The sequence below is a fragment of the Diadema setosum genome, chromosome 14 (genome assembly GCF_964275005.1).
Source record: "Diadema setosum chromosome 14, eeDiaSeto1, whole genome shotgun sequence".
NCBI classification, from domain to species: Eukaryota; Metazoa; Echinodermata; class Echinoidea; order Diadematoida; family Diadematidae; genus Diadema; species Diadema setosum.
The window spans coordinates 28,269,460-28,291,278 of NC_092698.1; the positions used below are offsets into that span (position 1 = coordinate 28,269,460).

At 40.8% G+C, this 21,819-nt stretch overlaps 1 protein-coding gene across 1 annotated transcript in view; it reads left to right on the forward strand.

The window, feature by feature from the left end:
- LOC140238134 (unconventional myosin-Va-like) overlaps positions 1-21,819 on the forward strand; it is a 228,407-nt gene that overhangs the window by 177,629 nt on the left and 28,959 nt on the right. The window contains exons 19-23 of the mRNA XM_072318070.1: positions 462-673; positions 5,232-5,538; positions 9,811-9,900; positions 17,341-17,565; positions 21,187-21,280. Of these exons, the coding sequence (XP_072174171.1) occupies positions 462-673; positions 5,232-5,538; positions 9,811-9,900; positions 17,341-17,565; positions 21,187-21,280 (928 nt within the window). The remainder of the gene's footprint in view (positions 1-461; positions 674-5,231; positions 5,539-9,810; positions 9,901-17,340; positions 17,566-21,186; positions 21,281-21,819) is intronic.

Sequence of the window (21,819 nt, forward strand, 5' to 3'; positions counted from 1 at the left end):
TTGATATACACTGTAGTCTTTAAAACCAGCATTCCATCTGCAAGAATTGGGCTTTGTTTTTGCTTTTGGTCTCCATTGTCCTCAGGATTCTTCTAACATCTTGCTGTTGTCACTGCTTCTTGGAGAAAATGTGTGTTGAAAGTTTAAGAACTCAAACTTATTGGATAGACAGCATTCCTTAATGTACATTGTATACATGTATCTACAAGTAATAGGTCCCTGCCTGCTTTCCTGTAGGCTTGTAGTGGTGACTTCTCGAGGCAGATAACGCACAAACCAGATGCAGAAAATCCTGTCACTCTCAAATGTGTGTGTTTCACAATCATTATGAAGGCTGTGCAAAGTGTTCAGGATACATTCATTAGTCTGAGTTTTTAATTCCTACCAATGCATAACTAACACCCTTCCTCCTCTCCCCCTCTCCCACCCCTCACCCAATGTTCTTCCCCATGTGTACCCAGGACCCAGACAAATACCAGTTTGGCAAGACCAAGATCTTCTTCCGGGCGGGGCAGGTGGCCTACCTGGAGAAGCTGCGGGCTGACAAGCTGCGGGCGGCCTGCATCCTGATGCAGAAGATCGTCCGGGGCTGGATCCAGCGCAAGAAGTACCTGGAGCTGCGCCGCGCCACTGTTGTCATGCAAAAGTACATCAGGGGCTTCCTGGCCAGAAGGTGAGCCTAGCTTGTGCTTAAGTCTTAATCAGCAATTATCATTATCATTATCATGTCAAGCTCGTTTTTATGCATATATATATATATATATATTTTTTTTTTTTTTTTGGTGGGGTGTTGTTTCTGTATATCAGAGGCAAAATACATTGTACTAGAAGCAGTACAATTTGTTTTGGAGAAAAAAAAATGTGTAAAGTCCATATTCATTTATGTGAAACTTTGTCAAACATGTTTTATGTTTTTTATGAATAGAAAAAGAGGCAGACAGCATGGAAGTAAGGCAAGGGTGTATGCATGCATTCTTTGAGTTACTGCTTTTGTGTAAATTGAGTTTGGTGGGGTTGTTGGGTCTGCCCATGGAACGAGACAGTATACAAGATACATGAATCAGTGTGCCTTCTTGTCCACCAAAGTTACAGAAATTAAAGGGATGACAACATGTAAGACAGCAGCCAAAATTTCTTCCAGTGTTTGGGGAATTCAGTGCACTGCTAACAACACTGTACGTACAAATCGTCTACTTTCAGTATAAATACAGTGAATACGGAGAGAACTAGAAATAGGAGAATTAAAGCATGTGCATGCATTCAGAAGAAAGATAAGAGGGTCATTGACGTACAAGGAAATTTGATCTTCCCTGCGCACATTTTAGGGTTGTTGTTGTTATTTTCTAAGGGATTCCAAGATGTCTGTGCTGTTTTGAAGGAAAATATTTCTTTTTTGGTCTTTCTATGGGTAAAACTAATAATTTTTATCAATGAAACATCAGGTCTATTGCTTGAAATAGAAGTAATTGGATTAAACTCTGAGAAGCAAAACCCCAAATTGTGTAGGAGTTGATTTGAGAGTATTCCGTTCACAGCTCGATCATGTCTATCAAGTTTTGGGACTTGACATCAGAGAGTTACAACTTCCTTTACGGATAATCTCCTGATGACTTCTCTGATCTCCTACGCTCCCTCCCGGTTCTCGAGAAATTAGACCAGAGAGCACGTTCCTCCTCTTCCTGGTGCGGGTGCGTGTGTGATGTGGAAGCTCAACGAACTCAAGTTCCAATGTCCTTCAAGGAGAGATGGGTTGTGCTGACTGATACAAAGGGTGTAGATTTTACCAGCGTGACCGCAAACTTCCTGAAGTTTCTCTCGAAACTTCTTGCGCAAATCTTCTCTTGAAGTTTGTGCAGTCTGAACGCACGCAGCTGAAACTTTTATCACTTGACCAGCCCACTTCCTGTGTGCAGTGCCTCTGCAGCCATCAAAAGTTGTACACTTTCTCCTCTCTTGTGCATGCAAGTGCCCCAGTGACCCAAACTTCTAGAACTTATTGAGAACTGAAAAGTTGAGAAGCTCGGCTGCCAGTATGAGTAGACAAGCAAACTTTGCAAAGAATTCTCAAAGTTAAATCTTGAAAAGTGCTGCCATTTGCACCCGCGGCTTGTGGGGTTATTACCGAGCCCTTGGAATGTGGTATCTCACCAAAAAGTGCACTGGTCTCAGTTAGAATTACGAAAACTCTTGCCACGAGAGATATTCCCTGGGATGGAAGTGGAACGTGCTGATGATGTCCGCTAACTAGGGTGGGGGTCAGCTGTTGTACGTTTTGGGGAAGTCCTGCCCAGGTTCACTGTGGTTGGTTGGTTGGTTAGTTGGTCGGTCAGTCAGTCATTAAGAGAAGGGAAATCCAAGGAAATTATAACAATCTGGGAAGCAGGGTGCAGCTAGAGTGGACGCTGTCAGTGGCCGTATCGTTGATAAGGCCTAGAGAGGGATTAGCCACTCACCAGTCTTTCTCCGGCCAGCCGGAGAGAGAGCGGAGTAGCTCACCCTAGTCGTCCCTGACACCCTTTGTCGGGTGGTATAAACAACAGTACTTGGATTGGATGTTGATCCCACGGGTCCAGCGATTCAAAATCTGTCATTGCCTGGCCCTGCAAAGATTTACATCCCCCTTCCATTTTCTTCATATACTTGTAATCCTTTTCCTGTCCACACTTGTATCCCGCTTCTCCCTCCCTGTTCTCTCCTCTCTCTCTTGTTACCTCTCATAGAAGTATTAAGCTGTACAAGTTCTAACTTAAGTCAATACAGCTACTTTTATTTGAAACTAGCAGACCAGTCATTCTCGCCCTTTCTTTCGCTCCCTCTGTCTCATGTCTGTCTCAATGTCTGTTTTACTTCCATTTTTTCTTGCTGCCCATTCGTTATAATCTATTGTCTAATCTTATATATATATATCTTACAGCTCTGACTTAAAAAAATACCCTTCTTTTCTTTCATTCGTCATTCTTTCTTTGTTTCATTTTCTCTGTTGCTCTTCTTCCTTCCTACTTTTCTGTCTATCTATCTCTCCTCACACACACACACACATATATATATATATATATATATATATATATATATACACACACACACACACATACATACACACACATACACACACAGACACAGCCTACGCATACATGCCTGTCTATCCAATTTACGTCAATCTTTCCTTAATCTCGAAGGGGGATTTATGTATGAGATGGAATGTCACATGTAAGTCTTAAAATGAAGCTTGAGGGATTCCAACCTCCCTTCCCCTGTCAGTTCTATCTTCGATCCTATCCATGGCGACGCCCACTGACGTGCTTTTGTATGTGTGGGCTTAAGAGGGACTGGTTCCTGAGCAACACCCCCCGGGAGTCATGAAACACCCCCTGTCTTTTTCCATCTCTTTTTTTCATTCTCGCACATTTGTAGAGGAGAATGGAACCTTGAATGAGATTTTACTTGCGAAAACTGGAAGTGGACATGTCTTCTCATTTTTAGAATATTCTTCTTTGGGATTAACAAAGTCTTGCTGATATTCTTCAATTGATGCATATCTGGATAGATAGGAACACTAATCCATTCTTATCCTGTAACTCTGTGAACAAACACACGAATCAATCCAGTTATTATGAATGACTTGTCATAGTATTAATTCTCTCATTCTCTACCTTCTGGTTAGTTATTATTATAGCAATAAAAATAATGTAAGAATTTTTCTCTCTAATAGATGATGTCTGTACTTGTTTGCTGCTATTAGTATCAGCTGGTCATAGACCTAAAGAATGTGGACATTAGTAGGATTTCACACATTGTGTGATAGCTTCCCAAAGGTGGGCTGTACAGTGTACTGACAGTTTGTCTCTGTGGAAGACTCTGTTGTGATACCACACAATGTCACAGTAGCATGTCACCTGAACATTAGACCTTGAAGAAGGGAAAAATTCCTGCCAATATCGCTTAACAACGGCTCTTGGCAAGACACAATTACAAACCAAATTTGGGAACTGGCACACACTCACTTGTTACAACAATCCCCATTGCCCCCCCCCCCCCAACACACACACACACACACACACATACACACCACTACCATTACCCCGGGAGATATTTGACAAGGAAAGTAGTAATTAGCGGCGGTCAGTGCGTGTAAGCAGCTGGCAAGCCGTCTGACGAAACCCCACCCTAGATTCCCTCGGCAACCGGTGAACGACAGGTCCACAGATCCCCCCATGCATGAGGTAAGATCAAGGGGGGCTTTGCCAGTCAGCCGCTATTTTCTTAGTGTTACTCTTTCTGTTTTCCCCCTAGCTTGACTCACCCTACCCTAGCCTCTCCCGGTCTAGAGCTGCCAGATTGAAATCAGACGAGTTAATATTCTGCATTTAGATGGTTATCTCTGGGTTGCGGATCCTGTGTACTAAGGCAGCAGTTCTTTGCCTACCGGTGCATTGCTACTTCTTTCCCAGAAGTTTGAAGTGTGTGGCTGTCGTAGCCTTCAGCTGGTCTTGGACGAGTGTGTTCAGCTTTTCATTTTCGACATCATCCTCTGGAATTTTATTGTGGAAGTAACAAGCGACACTGGAGCTCCTTAGTTGACTGGGAATAAGATGGTTGATGTCTCTACTCAGCAAATTGGCAGCCTGGAAATGTTTATCCAAGCTTCTTCCAAACTTTACGCGATTTGTGTGGAAGATGTTTCAAGCGTAGTTGAGGGAGCATTCCTCAAGGGAAGTGATTAGAATTAGGTACACATCATGAGAGAATGAGCTGAAAACTTTCATGACAATGATAAGATACTCCTTTTGAAGGCTAGATCATGCTGCCACTCTGCACACAAGCTAAGATGGAAGTATTGGTGATGCCATCGTAAAGGTGTATGGCTCTAACATCTTGTGAGTCTTACTTGTTAGTGCACTGATATCAGTGCTGTCTTGTGATGCATGAGGTGAACTTGGTAACATGCAGAATGGAACCTCAGAATTCATCGGATTGTGCCAGCTCGGGTAGAATATATGTCCATGTGAGACAATGAGTGTTTGCCACCTCTCGTTAGATGCTCTGGAGTTGGCCTTCACAAGTTGCTCTGACAAATGAAATCGTCATCAAAGTCTCTGATAGTAACATCCAAGGGACAAAAACTTTCCTGACAGTGGTATCGTTAGTGTCCTCTTGGAATTGTATACTGCTGATCACGCCATGCCACATAACCAAGAGCTGCGCTCACTGCAAAACACTCTTCTCATCTTCAGGCTCACCAAGTTCCTCCGCGAGACACGGGCGGCCATCATCATCCAGAAGCGGTGGCGCGGCTACCGCTGCCGGTCGGAGTACCTGCGGGTGCGCCACGCTGTCCTCACCATACAGAGCTACACGAGGGGGATGTTCGGCCGGCAGTACTTCACCGAGGTGCTGCGTGAGAAGCGGGCCACCACCATCCAGCGGTACTGTCGCGGCTGGCAGGCGCGCACTTGGTACCGGAGGACACGCCGCGCCATTATCCTCCTCCAGTGCTGTGTCCGGCGGATGCGGGCTAAGAAGGAGCTTAAACAACTCAAGGTGAGATGCTCCCCTCTCTCAATCTTCTAAATAATGAGAATGACACTAACAGGTGGAAAAGTCTGCCATAGATATCAAAGTTTAAAGAACAAACGTCATAGTTTCTTTAGATGTGTGTTCCTCATACAGTGCAGAGTTTTTGGTTTTAATCTTCTCAAATGTCATAGGATAAAAGATAGGCAGTGTTGAGTGTGAATCAGTCATCCAGATTAATGTAGAGTCAGTAACAGAAACAGGAACTTTGTTTCGGATAGTGGATTTCATCTTTAGTATTTGTGCACTGTATGTTTTTATGTTGTTTTAATGTAGGCATCCTAAAGTACATATTAAAGAATGTGTTTGTTTGCAGTGCAAAATTGTAATGTTTATATCAACCACTTCATTCAGTTATAGTATAAGTGGTTATCAGTGTATATTTAGAATATAAAGATATGTGTCATGTATCAAGACTACAAATATGTGTATTGTAATAACTGAACTTTGCATAGTAGGAGAAAGAAAGAGAAAGAAAAGGCTGAAACAGTTTTTAGTCAGAGCCACACTTTGAAGAAAAAGGACATTTACCAAGAATGCAATCTGCGAAGGATGCTCAAAATTATCATGTGGAATTTGTGGCTTTTCATGTAATTAAGTCATACGTGGAACTGTGCCTGCTAATGGGTACATTTCAAGCTTTTGACCACAATGATCGTCCCCCCCCCCCCCACACACACACACGCAAAGGCGTCTTGCACCTCCACCCACAGTAACAGACACACACACACACCAAAGTAGTATTAGCTATGAATGTACATGTGCAACTAGCATCGAATGTCAGGTCCCTGATGTGTGTATTAATATGCTGTACACTCCAAGAGGAAATCCCAAAGATCAAGGGAGGTTTCCAGCCTCCTAATCACCACCACGTCGGCCCCAACCAACTGCCACGGGAAGTATCTGTTAGACAATCCGTCAGCGCACAAACGATGTGCTGCAGCGCTGAAACAAGATGTAATCTGCCAAGTTAAACGTTTTTAGGGGGAGAGATAAAGGGCTACCACTGACGGTGTAGCACAGAATGGTTCATACTTGAAATATTACACAATCAGATAATTTAATAGATGAACATGCCATTGTAGTGAGGGTGTGACCTTCTTACGATCGGGACTTTTTGACTTAGACAAAAATTCAGTGTGTTTAGAGGATATCCCTGTGCACTTGCACTCAGGAACGAGAGGAGGAGAGGGAGGAAGAGAAGGAGGATTAGGGAAAAGACACGTACGTGCCGTCAGCCGGCTTTATATGGGCTTTGTGAGTCCCCAAACTTAATTCTGTTTCAGAAGGCTAATCGTCCTAGCTTAAAGCCATCTCTGTGTGATCTAGTAACCACTGCACTGACAAAGACAAATCATTTGTACTCTCTCATTTTGAGCAAATTTCCATGTGGTCTTATGTTTTGACCTCTTTGATTATAAGTATTTCTGGCTGTCATTCAAAATCAACACAAATCTGATATGTCAGAGGTACTCTTTGAGTTTATGTCAAAGTGGCATGAGAAAGGGATAGCGCATCCAAAGTTTTGCCCGTCATGGAAAGCCATATTTTCTCACATCTTGTGAACCATTTTACTGAAAACAAAGTGGTAATCTTGTAGCACCATTTCCATCACACATCAGTACATGTGTAGTTGTCACATGACAGACTGCCTGTATGTGCGTGACAGCCCCACTGTCTCACGGGATAGGGTGGCCACAACATTGCATCCTATCGGCCCCGTTAGGTCTGATTTTTTCGAGGACGCGGTGCTTGGTGTTCCTAGGAGCGTGTGCCATTTGCCAGCCACGTGGGGGGAAAAATCTCCCATGTTGGCATCCTGATGAACTCGATATAACATCCTCAGGAACAGAGGCAGCATATGCTTGAAAATAGTTACTCATAATTCTCATCACCTGATAATCAATTTCTGACACCACTACCTCTTCCCTCCCCCCCAAAAAAAAAAGAAGAAGCAGATTTCAGTGTAGCTGTGAGTTACAATGTCATTCCCTATTTTGACCTTAACTCTAGGGATTGTCTGGCATTGAGTGTACTGGTTATTGATTCCTTCCTTTGATATCAATGCTGTGTTCCATTAGAGAATATAAAACACCCCATCCTCTCCACTCCACCCCCCCCCCCCTTCATGTCATCACATCTGCAGAAATCTATGAGAATCTTTGAAGAGAAAGGGAGGGAATACCTCATCGTAGATGACGATGCTGAGTGTGATTACGAAAGTTTAATGTGCAAACACTGTTTAAATTCTGATTGTGTAATAATGTATGACCAGACTAATGAAGTTCAATTTCAAAGCATCACAAGAATGCTGCTTTTCTTTACATTCTTTAGAAAACTTAAAATAGTTTGATGAAAATACATAGAGGGAATTTGTCAAAAATTTTCTGTTTTCCTGGACATCTGCCACAAATTTGTATGTAAATGCTGCCAAATGCAAGAAAATGGTGCAAAATATGTGAACCAATGCAACTTCTTTCAGTAGAGGATGGAGTAGGGTGCTTTTTCAGATTTTATCCAAAGTTGATTCACTTCTTGCACAATGGCTAGAGTTCCTCTAAGGCAGGAATGAACATAGTCTGGGACAGCTTTTGTGACAGACTTCTTTCGATTGAATTTCTTCGTATTTGAATCATCGGGGGAATACCACGAATGACTTGCACATTTGTTTGGAGATGTCTGGCTCTTGGCTGGCATGACTTTAAACATAAAGAAAGAAAGAGAATATTTTGCATTCAGCTGATGTTATGAAAAGGAGAGCTGCTTTATCTTAAAGTGAATTGCTTCTGCAATAACTGTACGGCTGGTGAAATATATACAAAACTTTATTGACAGTAGTACACTGTAGTTCCTATCTTCTTTTTTTTTTTTACATCATATAACCAAAAAGTTAGGACTCATCATCAGCACAGTACAGCTCAGTTATTCCACAAACATGGCACCTTTTCTGTTGGTCACATGCAAGAAAGTCTGTCTGGCCATATTTACAGTATATCATAGATATCAACCTGACCTGCTCCTGTCAGAGCCACCTTTTATTTGATGGACACAAGCGATACACTCCATCAACAAAGTACACCGTGCATGGAGGACCCTTAATTTTGATTCGATTTAAGGACATGGGGGAGATTTCCTGAAAAATTAGATGAGTCTGCAACTTGGAAGATTCCAAATTTGCTTGGGATGGATGATTTTTTTTTCTTTACCAACTTCAAGACAGAAGATGTCACTCCTGGTGGATCTTCAGTGTTGTGCAGATGCCGGTTATCTTTCTTTTTGTTTTTGTTTTTTTGTGCCATGAATAGCGGAAGCAGAGTTAAAACTGTCCAGTCCTTGATATACGATGTATCGGTATGGAAGACATAGTTTCTCCATGAGGAGATTGGAAGGCCTATGTGAATACTTTTCTGTGTCTCTTGAATTCCACTCCTTCCCCTGCCAGTCTTTAAATATGGGTGGAAATAGCTACCTTTTATGTAGATAGATAGATAGATAGATAGATAGATTGATTGATAGATAGATATCTTCTGCTTGATATTCAGTGTTTGGCAGTGAGGGGTCTGTGTGTATTACTTGTATTAGCTGTAAGCAGGAAGAGGAGAAAATAACATTACTGATAACAACATGTAACTTCCTTCAAGAATGCTTAGTACGTGTAGTTTACCATGTAAATATTTAGATTACATTATTTTCCACTTTGCTATGATTTGAGTTTGAGAGTGACTGGAATGGATATACAATGTTGTTGGTTTTTTTTGGGGGGGGGGGATTTCTAAGTAAAAGAGTGGAAATTATATTATTGTGTAAATATATGTTTTTCTGATTAGTTTCAATTAAAATACTCCTGTGGCCGTGGACCACATGCCCTGCTATATACATTTGTGCTAAGCTAAATGGACTACCTTCGATATCAGTACTGAATGTGTAGACTGCACACAGTTATGGCAGTCATCAGAAATGTGCAAGTAATCATAACATTCATGTGCATGAGATCATAAGCCATCAGTACAATCATATGAAGATGGCCATGGATCAAACAGAGTACTTAGAATATTATCAAAATTGTACATTTCAGCTGTCTTCTTACTGCATGCATTGATTTTGTTTCTTTTGTTAGGTCCACCACAGAGCAAGAGAGATCTCCTCTGTAGTTTCTGTATAGGGAGTGCATGTGTTTCTCATGCTTATGTCCCTAAGCCATTTTCTCTCTTTTTTCTCCATGTTCTTCCCACCCTGTAGATTGAGGCCCGATCTGTGGAGCACTACAAGAAGCTCAACCTTGGAATGGAGAACAAGATCATCTCCATCACACACAAGGTCTCAGAACTGGTAAGTTGAGACACCCTCAGAGTCCCTTTGGACTGCAATCTACCTCTAAGATGATATCCTCTCCCCACCCTCTCCCCTCTCCCTCTCCCCTCCCCCTCTCCCGTCCAATCTCTCCCCTCCCCCTCCTCCCTGTATTCCTTCCCTGCATGTGAAAAGCTGCAATATTTATGTGTATCCACCCCATATGTTAACAATAGTCCCTCGGTACTCTGAAATGTGTGAAAGTACATGTGCTGTTTCCTCATCATTATCTCATTATTTTCTCATTATCTCACACAAAAAAGTTGGAAACCTGAAGCTGAATCCCAACCAAAACTATACCATCCCTTTAAGCCATCCCTTTTGGACTCTTTACCTTTTTATGCCAATTCATCAATCCGGATATTTCTGTATGTCTGTAGTTAACATGATAGATACCAAGAGAGAGAAGTATTAACCCACTGAGGACAAGCTAATATTGCTACAACACACCCTTCCCATTGACACCTGTCTCAGTGTACTCGGGACTAGTCTTCAAGGGGTTAAAGAGGAGATACCACCTGGCAGAGCTTCTTCAATCACTGAAGGGTCAGCTGCCCTTTGTCATGCGGGAAGTAGAGCAGACAGCTGGTGGGGGGGGGGGGGAGGGGTTCAGTCCTGAAAGTAAGAAGGGGAAAGAAGAGGAATCATGTGACAAAGTGTCTTTGTATCTACATGTATCAACACTAAAGTTGATTCCCTGAGAAGGAGGTGGTGGTGGCATACAAAGAAATGCTTAATTTAATTTGATGATGTTAGTGGCATGAAGTATCAGTGGAGTCATGGCTCAATGAGGCAATGTAGTTCAGAAATTAGTCTTCATTGCCATGGGAGTCTGCACATTGCAGCAAATGTGCTAAGCCGAGCAAGACGGAAAAATTTGTTGGTATGGCATCTCTCAGTGTAAATAGCAGGCAGTGACTGCATTTATAGCAATGATGCATTGAGCAAGTGTTTGTGGCTTCATCCACATTGGGGGTTTTCCCTACCTCTTACTAAAGAAAAGGGAATAGTGATTGCCAAGTGTTAATATGCACCGTTTTCTCCCTTTTTTTTTCGAGGCAGTCTGGATCGTAATATGATACAAGAAAGGTGCTTTGGGGGAAGACATGGTGCAGACATTGCGGTCAAATTAAACGGTTCCTCAGCTAAATTTGATACAGGAGAGGGTAGTTGTTGATAGGTTTCTGACGGTGTCCTCTTTTGACACTTAACTCGGTTGCTAAGGGAACATAGTCCCACACTACCATTTTTTGTCCCCCTTTTGAATGACAATTTTCTGCAGCCAAGCAAAGAGCTGGGTTGAAATTTGACTAATCATTTTCAGTGACTGCATTGATGCTGCTTGCACCATAGATGTTGACTAAGTCCAGATGAAGATGTTAGTTAGGTTGCCACAAGTATAAAGCAAAAAAAAAAAAGTATACTGTTGTGAAATTCTATACTGCAGTAAACTGGGAAGGATGTTCTCCAGTACTGTAAAAGTGGAAATTTTCGCTGTGTTGAAATTTTCGCACATTTTGCGCAACCAGAAACTATCGCAAAAATAAAAGCACGCGAATATTTTTGCTTGCTATATGTGCCTGTGCGTGATGTCTTGATTCCGCGGAATTAAAAACACGCGAAACTCTTCTTACCCGGCCAAGCGTGAAAAATTAGTCGCGCGAAAATATCCACTTTTACAGGATGCTGAACTTCAGATTTTATTGTTTGAGTATGCCATCAACTTAACCCGTTAAAGACAAGCCAATTTTGCAACAACATGCATTTCCCATCGTCTCCAGCCCGAGTATATTTGGGACTCTTATTTAACAGGTTAATTCACTATGGAAAACAAAGCACAGGGTTCCACAACTACTGTTGTTTAAAAATTTGAGTGTCAGGGAGATATCAAGAGACTGTTTCATATTTTAATGTCTTGAATGCCTCATTCCTTTATAATCCTTAATTGCTGTATAAATATTCATATGAAAATAAGCACAGTCAGTTCAATAAAAGGAAAGCAATTTTATAAGAAATACAGGTTGTGTTGTAACGGAGTCACATGCACAGACACAAAACTGGAGCAAATGGATAATGGATTGACATATTTCTTGTCATCAAAACGAGACCTGTAAATTCTGTCTGATCAAATCCATCTGTTCACCACTTGTTCACCTCTGCTGGTACTCTTGTTCTGTTTTGCCCTGATGTTGATTTGTCGTGGATGTTCTTCACTGCCCATAGAAGTTTTCTGACATAATAAATTCTATATTGTTTTGGAATGTCTCTACTTAAAAGCAGCATGGCAAATTCTGCATTGTTGTGGAATGTTGCCGCTCAGAAGTATCTGCAAAGGACCAGTGCATGGGCTTACCACCTCCTTTCCAATATCTTAAATACTTCTTACATGCAATTCAGTGCATGCCCTTTCCAGATTTTGACCCACTTTCCACCACGCTAAGCTCTAACTAAATCACACAAAAAAATGTCGGATCTTGCTGAACTGTTCCTTTGCAAATTCTCCTCTGTCGTCGTAAAAGAGTGTCAAATGCAATGTTGACATAGAGGGATTATTCTTGCTTTTTTTGCCAATGACTTTTCCAGCCTTCGCTCACTACCTAGTCAGTATCTCGTTGACAGAATTTCCATTTCCTGGGTATGAATAAGTCAGGAAATAGGGGTTTTTATCCCTTTTTTCCTCTCTTTTTCTCCTCAAATTGTGGTTGGCCTTTAGCTGTACATCCCTACTTCACTGTTCCCAGGGATCTTCATAAGCATCAGTCATACATCTTGTTCAGAGATAGGGAGAAAAAAAAAAACATACATATTAGTTCAGTCACCCACCTGAACTTGTACTTGTTTACTTTTGGGTTCATAAGCTGTAAAAAATGACAGTGGAAAGTTTGATGTGTTTCTGTGTGTCTCTACAGCAGAGACTCCAACTCTCCCATTTTCGACGGGAGATCTCCCGCCGAAAACCCGTTTTTGCAAAATCTCCCGTTCTCCCGTTTGAGATATGGCTCTTTGTCTCCCGTTGGAAAGGATTTCTTGCATATTTCTATCGTATGTTGAAAAAATAAGCCTTAGATAGCTCCAGAGAGCATCTAGAACCCTGGGAATTTTGAGCTTCGCACACGTCAACTTTGAGTCTCCCGTTTGCTTGGGGTTTCAGGCGGGAGAATCTCCAGATCAGAAGGTACTTTGGGTTGGAGTCTCTGCTACAGTTGTATGGGAATGGGGGCTTGAGACTCAACGTAACCACAAAATATCCAGTTTTTCTATTACTTGTAACCATCCTATTCAATTAGCACATTTCAGTTTTCGTCTGACCCTGATATCCTTTCAAGGCTAATAAATTGCCGATATGATATCCCTCTATAGCTATATTCTTATCCATGTCTTCCATTTTATTGCTAGAAGGATATATACATAATTGTATATAATGCATATATAGATCTTTTTTTTTAAAGTAAGATAGAGTTACAAGCAAACTGGTCAGGAAAAGCTTGGATTGTCATACTGATTGTTATCTTAATAAGATGTGAGAATAGTTTAGCTTCCACTGACCATTTGCAACTACATACACGTATATGTGATATTAAAGTTTGTCAGCATTCTGTACATGACTTTCAGCTAAACAACTTCTGATAAACAAATTTATTACATGAAAGGGAACAATTTCATTTGAACCTAATTAACAATAGTTGTAAATTTATGTAATGCAGCATGCTGTATGAATGTGCTTCATATGATCTAATGTTTATTCTAAGCAAGCATTTAAAATTGAGATTATGTCAACAAATGTCAACAAACACGTATAATTTATAGTCAAGTTTGCTGTTTGTTTACTAAGCTTCAAAAGAATCTAAATTTATTACTATGGCACACACACACACAAAATATATGAAACAATAACTGAAGTGGGCCTTTGAGTAACGAACAAAGGGAAGCTCAGGGAATACGGCAGTAATCCTATCAGATTTGATCACTGCAACGACTCAACGCTTCTTTTTCCCCCTGCTCTCTCTCATCCTGTTGATTAATGGAGCATTAAGAGGTTTTTCTTTCTGATACCAAATGGCACCAGGCATGATGCATCATAAGTCATGTCTTTCCCCTCCCCCTCCCCCCTCTCCTCTTTCTCCCCCCCCCCCCCCTCCCCCTTCCCCCACCTTCCCACAAACACATACATGCAGAATTGGAATATCCCACCAGGGCTCTAGGCTTGGCTCCAGAGAGGCGGTCATTGACACCGTTAGCACTCGCTGAGTTGTCAGCCCGGCACATATGCTCCTAGTTGTACGGGAGAGAACTTCCTCCCACCCGACGAAAAAAGGGGGAGGGGGAAGGGGGGGGGGGCTGAGGGGGGAGGGGGTATGGGGTTTCCTTCCTCATCTACATCATTGCACTTTTCTCTCCATGTTCCTGCCTATGATTTCATGTGCCAGATTTGTCACATTGTCCTGGCTAAGGATGTATCATGAATGTGAAATTTGTAGCATACAGATCACGGAAGAGGACAAAAGCAATGAGGTGTGTTGTCTTTTAAATGAAAAAGAAAAAAAAGGAAATGTTTTTTCCCTGATGTGTCAGAGGATAGAATAAATATGATGGAAGGATATTTTAGAATCAATCCTTTACTGTCCGAATCCCAAGCTATGCTTCACAAGATTTTATTTGGTCCTTTGTTGCCATGGCCAAGTTAAACAAGTATTTATCTTATTACAAAGAAATATATATTAGTTTATTTTTACTACCCTCTCAATTTAACAAGGGCATCCAAATAAACAAAAATGGTATAATTAAAATTGTTACATTGTCGGTCAACTTTTTGCCGTAAAAGAGAGGAAAGATTCAATGCAAGTGACTTTGATAAATTTCAAATTCATTTCTTTGTACCGTCCTCTACCTTTCCATTTCTGTAAACTAAAAACTTGAACGCCAGTGTTCCTTACAGCAATAGAAAGAAATGGTCATTTGTATATATGCTTGGAGTGAACACTGTAATTCAATCATTGTTTCTCTTAGTCATACTAACTTGTGAATGCACCTGTTTAGTGGACATATGTCTGTCTGCTTGTCTGTCTGTCTGTGTGTTAATGTGTATGTGTGTGTGTTTGTGCAAGTCCTGGGAGGGGATGGGATGGGGTGGGGTACATTGCTGATGAGTCTTGATATGATGAGGGGCCCCTTGTAAGAATATCTCGAAGGTCTGACTTCATGTCACGTCAGTCATGCAGGACAAGGACATTATTTACCATGATGGTAAATGAGACCAGTACAGACTACCTGTGAAGCAATTTCATTGTCTAAATGCTGTCTGCCTTACAGAAGTCCTGAACCATTTTTGTTCTTCTTTGTATAAAGTTTACCCTTCAGTAAGTGGAATAATCCACCCAGCTACAAGCCTCAGTCTGTATAAAACTATGATCGGTGCCTTGAATCAAGGCTAGACATATGCGCAAGTTTCAGCCCTTCCTTCTTGTTCAACAGATTTATCTGTATCAGATACTGTGCAACCAGCAATCACTCACACATGTATTTTTTACAACCATTTTTTTTTACCCATAAACTCATCAGAATCTGTTTGTTTGTGCATTCTTGTGTTGAAATAACCTCCCAATTTAAATACTATTTTAAGAGAGATTGCAAAATTCAGGCATCAATCTTGTTAGTCTGTAAGAAAACATTTGATTTGTATAAAACCAGTTATGATTAACACATATATATGCTCTTACTCATACAGTCTTTTTAATATCTTTGAGAATGTCTTTGAGAATTTCTTCCCCCATTAGTTTAAAATATTGAAGAAAAAAAAAATGAATCATAACCGGAAATGTGTATATGATCATGAAGAGAGTGATGATTTTAGCCATAAGTTGGGAAATCGTTGCACTTTTTACAAACTTCCAGCTGGTTTATGGCACTTTTCTGGATTACCCTGTGCCATTAAGGTACAAGTCGAGGGTAAATATTGATCAATTCATCTTGACATTTAGCATTAAACTGGTGTCTTAAAAAAAAGACGATCTGCTCAATTCAGCACCATGCCACTTGGTTTCTTCCCTTTTTTTTTTTTTTTTTTTTACTAATACAAGCTCATTTTTTTCACCGTTGACTCTAGAGGGCTTTGACACCCCTGTCAACCAATCAGTCACTCCAGAGATTTTAAGGATAGCGACCTTTACGGAAAATATCACTCAATGAAATCCCTGCGATAAACTCCTGTGTTTCTACCCCCCCCCCCTTTTCAGAGATAAATGGAGAGTGAAAATCCCACTCTTGATGAGACATTGCCTAAAACGCTGAAAGAAAAAAAGTGATGTATGGTATGTGGAGGGGGGATAACGTCTGCGGAAATGCTAGTTCACAGCAGTCCAAGAGAACTGAACAGCAAAGTTGTCTTTCCATCGAATGTATTGGGAGTGTTTTGGCTAAGCTGTGAGGGTATACCGTGGAACTTTTTCAAGTGCTTCTACTGCTGTGATTGGAATTTGGTTAGACTTGCAGAGGCAAATATTGCCTGCATAATTTGATAGCTTTTGAGTCTCCATTGTGGATGAGTCAACGGCAGCAACACTGTTTTTCAAACTGTCCCCGAGAGTGCTTCTCTGCAGGAAGAACAAGACTGGAGTGCTGTGGCTTTGTGCTTGCTTGATAGAAGTAGAACTATGGTTGGAGTTTCATAGCCCTCTCCTGGTCTGCATGCATTTAATGCGGGAAAATCGGAGTTGATTTAATTGGAATAGCTCTCCTCTTTGCGGATATGGATTGTTTGCATTCTTGTCGAAGGGTATGTTTCCCCATTGCTGACTTTGCATTTATCAACTCTGGTCTTTTATTGCTTTGAACTAGTTATAAGTTTGTTTGTTTGTTTGTGTTCTCTTTATCAATTTTTCCCACGATGAAACTTATATGAAGACATGCAAATGCAAGCACACTAGCAAATTATTCACACATTTCTGTCAGTGTGCCCAGCAAAGCTATGATCATTATTTCTGGGGGATCTCTATCCAGTTGTCAATGTTCCCATGAGTTTAATAAGATGTTATAAAGCAGTGTTTGCTAATGTTTTGAAAATGTGATGCTTACATCTAGGGTTGACGGACTATATTTTAGAACTGATTTTTGTTTCTAGTTTAGCCAAATCAGGTGTCATAGTAATGTGTAAGTATTCAGGTTAGTGACCATTCACCTCTGTGCAAGAGACTTTGGACAATGTATATAACACTCTAAGGTTTTCGGTGCCCATCAGTACTCGAAGCACATATAGGGTTGATATCTGTGATGTGTAGTGAGAGAATCCTGCACACATATGCATCTGTATAAAAATGTCTTGTGAATGAGCATGTGTCCATCAGTAAAGCTTAAAATTTGATGGTGCCATTCATAGCAATCTGGTCACCCCGCTTTCTCCCGCTCTTCCCCCCTGTCGTACAGAACAAGGAGAATGCGCGGCTACGAGAGACGGAGAAGACGATGGTCAAACTCCAGGAGGACCTGGGCAACCTGGAGAAGATCAAGGTCGAGTGCAAGGAGCTGAACAAGGCCGTCACGGACCAGGAGACGGAGCTGGAGCAGCTGAGGAGGATCCTCAAGGAGACACAGACAGAGAAGGGTCTCCTTGAGGAGGAGCTGCAGTCCATCAAGAAGGCCAGGGCAGAGGTAAGGAGGGGTCTCTTCAATATGGAGCCTAGGAGGAAAGGGGGTCATTGTATATATGTGACCCGCTACAACAAAAAGATCTGAACGTCGGGGGAGGTCGATTTTCTGAAAATGACATGACTTTATTCCCTTACTCTTCCACCTTAATTTCATACTAGTATATAACATGACTCATAAAGTACTCGGTTGCGAAGATATCAATGATTTTATTAGAGCATGTCGAGTGGTTTAGGAAATCAGTGTTTCAAGAAAGCAGCCTTCAAATTTTTCCTTCTGATGCAATCATAATCAAGACAGTTTTCACCTCTTGACAATAGAAGGTAACGTTGTATGCTCCTAGCAACCTCCGTAATGTTCATTGAAGCTTAGCGTCAGCAGTCTACGCATGACCAATCAGTAACTAGGATGCCACGAACTGACCAATAAGATCACTCCATCATTGCTAGGGGTGGAGTCTACCTGCGGGCTAAGTCCAAATCTTCGCGCACGTTTCTGTTCCGTTGAAAGTCAGAAAAATCGTGCCCCAGAAAAACGCTAATTTGATGCCTTTCCTTTTGTCATTTAACTTCGAAATTTCGGCAAATGATAGAGGATACATTGGACTACAAAATTGTGCCCAAAACAGAAATTTGTTTGTTTTGACTGACTTTTAATAATCTGACCACACTCGATTTTCTCTGCTCAGCCATCAGTGACTTTCAAATCTTTTTGTTGTAGCGGGTCACATATGTTTGTTTGTTTTTTCCCTTCTTTCTCTCTATCCAGTACCCTATTTCTTTCCCCCACCCCTATCCTCTTTTTCTCTCTCTGTCTCAGTTGCCACCTCTGTATAGTGGTCACCTGCTCTAGGAGGTCACTGTAAAGAACAAAGTCAAACATTGCATAAAATACCTGGCAATGCCTTGAAGTTACAGTCATTGCTTACCTTTTGTGTCGCATATAGGTGACAGAACATATATCAAGTGATTATTTTTCTTGTAGCGCCCTTGTTCTTACTGTGAACTTTTCTTTACTCACTTCATTTGTGAAAAGTCCGGCAGACAGACCAGTCAAGAGAAGAAAAAGAAACAAAACTAACCTAAACATGTTATGATTATCATATGCCTGTCTTGGTTGATTACAGCTGTGCAGGAAATATAAGAGGTTCAGTTACTTTCTCCTTGCAGTGAACATAGATATGAAAATTGGGCTCTGTCTTTAATAATGTTTGGATTATGAGCAGAACAAAGTGAGGAGATTAACCCTAAAGGGGCCGGGCTTTTTTGGCTATGCTCAGGCCGGGGGGGGATGGATTCCGCCCCCCCCTGAGATCTCGGCCATCGGTGGCGCGATCGCGATGAAATTTTGCATGCGTGAGACCTGCGTCATAATCTACAAGATTGTGTCATAAGATTTTTTGAAACAATCAATTTCTAATTTTAATTAATTAATTATGCAAATTAAGCTCAAGATCATATTTTAGCCTAATTAAAAGCATTGAGAGTCTAATTTTTGGTCTGTGAATCTGTTGCAGCATATTCAATGATTGTATATCACAAAAACTTCCAAAATTCATTTCAATTCTTATGTATTTTATTGTTTTCAGAATTTCTTATGTATTTCTTTGTTTTTCAACTTTTGTTTGTTCTTTGTTTTTTCATTGGAAATTGTCACTGACCACTTTTCTACCATAATTAGCACAAAACTAATCAATGAAAGTGATTAATTGTAAAAATAATCAGGTTTTTATGACTTTCAAGACAGAGCACTGTTTTCCATAGGAAATGTACACAAAATCACAAAATTGTGCCCGTTTTGGGGCGACATTCCGTTACAAAAATGGGCGTGGCTTCGCAAAAGTACGCGCGGACGTCGCAAATTTGGTCTCAAAAGTTGCGCGAGACTTGAACAAACAAAGTCAAGAATCCTCGCGACGAAGCCTTCTCGCGTAACAGAATTATAGCGCGAAACGTCGAGGGGGGGGCGGATTCCGCCCCCCCCCGGCCCTTTTAGGGTTAAAGAGGACATCTCTGTGTCCGATGTATTATGAAAGCACAAAGTTGAATTGAATTTTCCCCCTTTGAAGGGCCCCCAGCAATGAAAAACGAGTGAAGATATGTCTTTGCATTGGCATAGGAATGGGTGTAACTCCGAGAAACAGCGATATGCTGTCACAGATTCTGTCCTGGGTGTGGTGTACATTTGCTGTTCGAGTTACAGATTATGTCGGGCAAAACTCTTTTTTTTTTTTTTTTTTACTTGCTTTAAGGAAAGGGCACATCTAACTTCATTTTTTCTTATCTTCCTGCCAGGAGGGGAAAGTTGGGGGGGGGGGGGGGGAGGAAGGCATTTAGAGAGAAGTGGGAAATCATTCATTTGCTAAGGCCAAGTGAATTTTGCAGATCTAATGAGTACATATACTCACATTCAACTGCACAGGCACACTTTATAGACATACATGCAGCCGGGTTTTGATGTCCAATGCTTTTCTTTTTCTTCTTTTTTTTTTTTTTTTTTTTTTTTTGCTTCTTCTTTTCTTCACACTCACATGTATTTTTATACTTAGGTATAGTAAGTGTTTAATCATTATGAAAAAAAAAGTTGATGTTAAGGCATAATTTACCATTTGCAGATGAAACAAAAACCCGGCATTAGTGCTTTGAAATAGTTCTAAAATGTGCGTTAAAGGTGGAAACAACCACTGTAAAAAATTGAATCTGTGTAATCGATGTTAAGTATTGTTTAATACACAAAATGTTAACAATGGTTATAATAAAAATGTTTCCACACCGATATCTCCTTATATTTCAGGCTTTATTGCAAAAATTTTATATGACATAGGATGTTTTGTGACACAACTGACCTGCACATATGCATCAAATGTGATATCTTGAAATTTTTTTAAATCACTGCTCCCAAAGGTAAACAGGACCTTTAAAGTCACTTCATGTCACAGTCACTTTAATGATTGAGTTAAGTGCTCTTTCAGTGGGATATTTAAAAGATTTGAGACTGTATGTATGCAACTTTGGTAGGTTGGACAGCTTTGACATCATGCTTTGATCGGGAGGTCAATCATTTCCAGAGCATTTATTTCTGTGCTTGTGGAAAGACATACGGAGCGCTTTGTCTGTGTATGAATAGACTGAGACAACAAGGACCACTGGTCTGTTGATAGCCCACCAGTATGACCACATAATTCTTCCTAACTTTTCATTCAACATTAATGCAAAGTAATGAGTGATCGGTATTGGCCCTTGGGGCACTGAAGCCAGTGTTAGACAATGTTTTCTAGTTTAAACATGTGTAGTGCCACTTTCATAAATCCTATCATTATCAATATTGTGTAAATGAGGAAGTGAAGAGAAAAAGAATTAGTGAAAGTAATAAGTAGTGAAAGTGAAAAATTTGCAAGTGACTTGACTTGCCACATATGCTCATGTATTTCCTGATATACGTGTAGCAGTGTTCTAATAATTCATTCAGTGAATTGGTAATTAGTGTGGTAATTAAGATATTGCCATCATCGTGGACTTGTGCCACTCTGGCCAGCATCGCATTTCGGTGGCATGCCATCCACAGTGACGTGAAGTGCCATTGAGTGCAGGAAATGTGAATGTTGTGATCCTCTTGTCTTTGTAGGAGACGGTGGCATATGAGGAGGAGAGTGCCAAGCTTAAGAAGGATCTCTTGGAGCAGGAGAACAAACTCAAGGAGCTGCAGGATAGCATTGAGGGTAAGCACTTCTTCTTGTTTTTATCCCCCTTTAAGGCTTGTTTCCATGAGACACATAAATGCACAAAGGCATACATAAGAGGCCATCAAAATACAAGTCATGTGGAGATATGAAATCATTTGGTCTCACAGCGGGGAGATCTAGGGTGACATGCAAGCAGTGACATAAAAGATGCCAAGATATATGTATCATATGCAGATAATGTATGGTAAATAGAGGGCCAGATGGATGAATAGATAGAAATGTGAAGAGACAGACAAATAGATACATTCACACATCGTACATACCTATATACATTTATACATACAGCTGTACATACATACATGCAAGTACATACATACATGTACATACATCTATACACACATGCATGCATGTACATGTGCAAGCATACATTAATATGTGAATAGATGATAAGATAGATAGATAGATACATTGTAGATAGACAGATAGACAGACAGACAGATACATGCATAGCCAAGAAAGTAGGAAGGTAGATTGTAAAGACAGATTTTGTAGACATTTTCAGGGCTTTGCAAGAG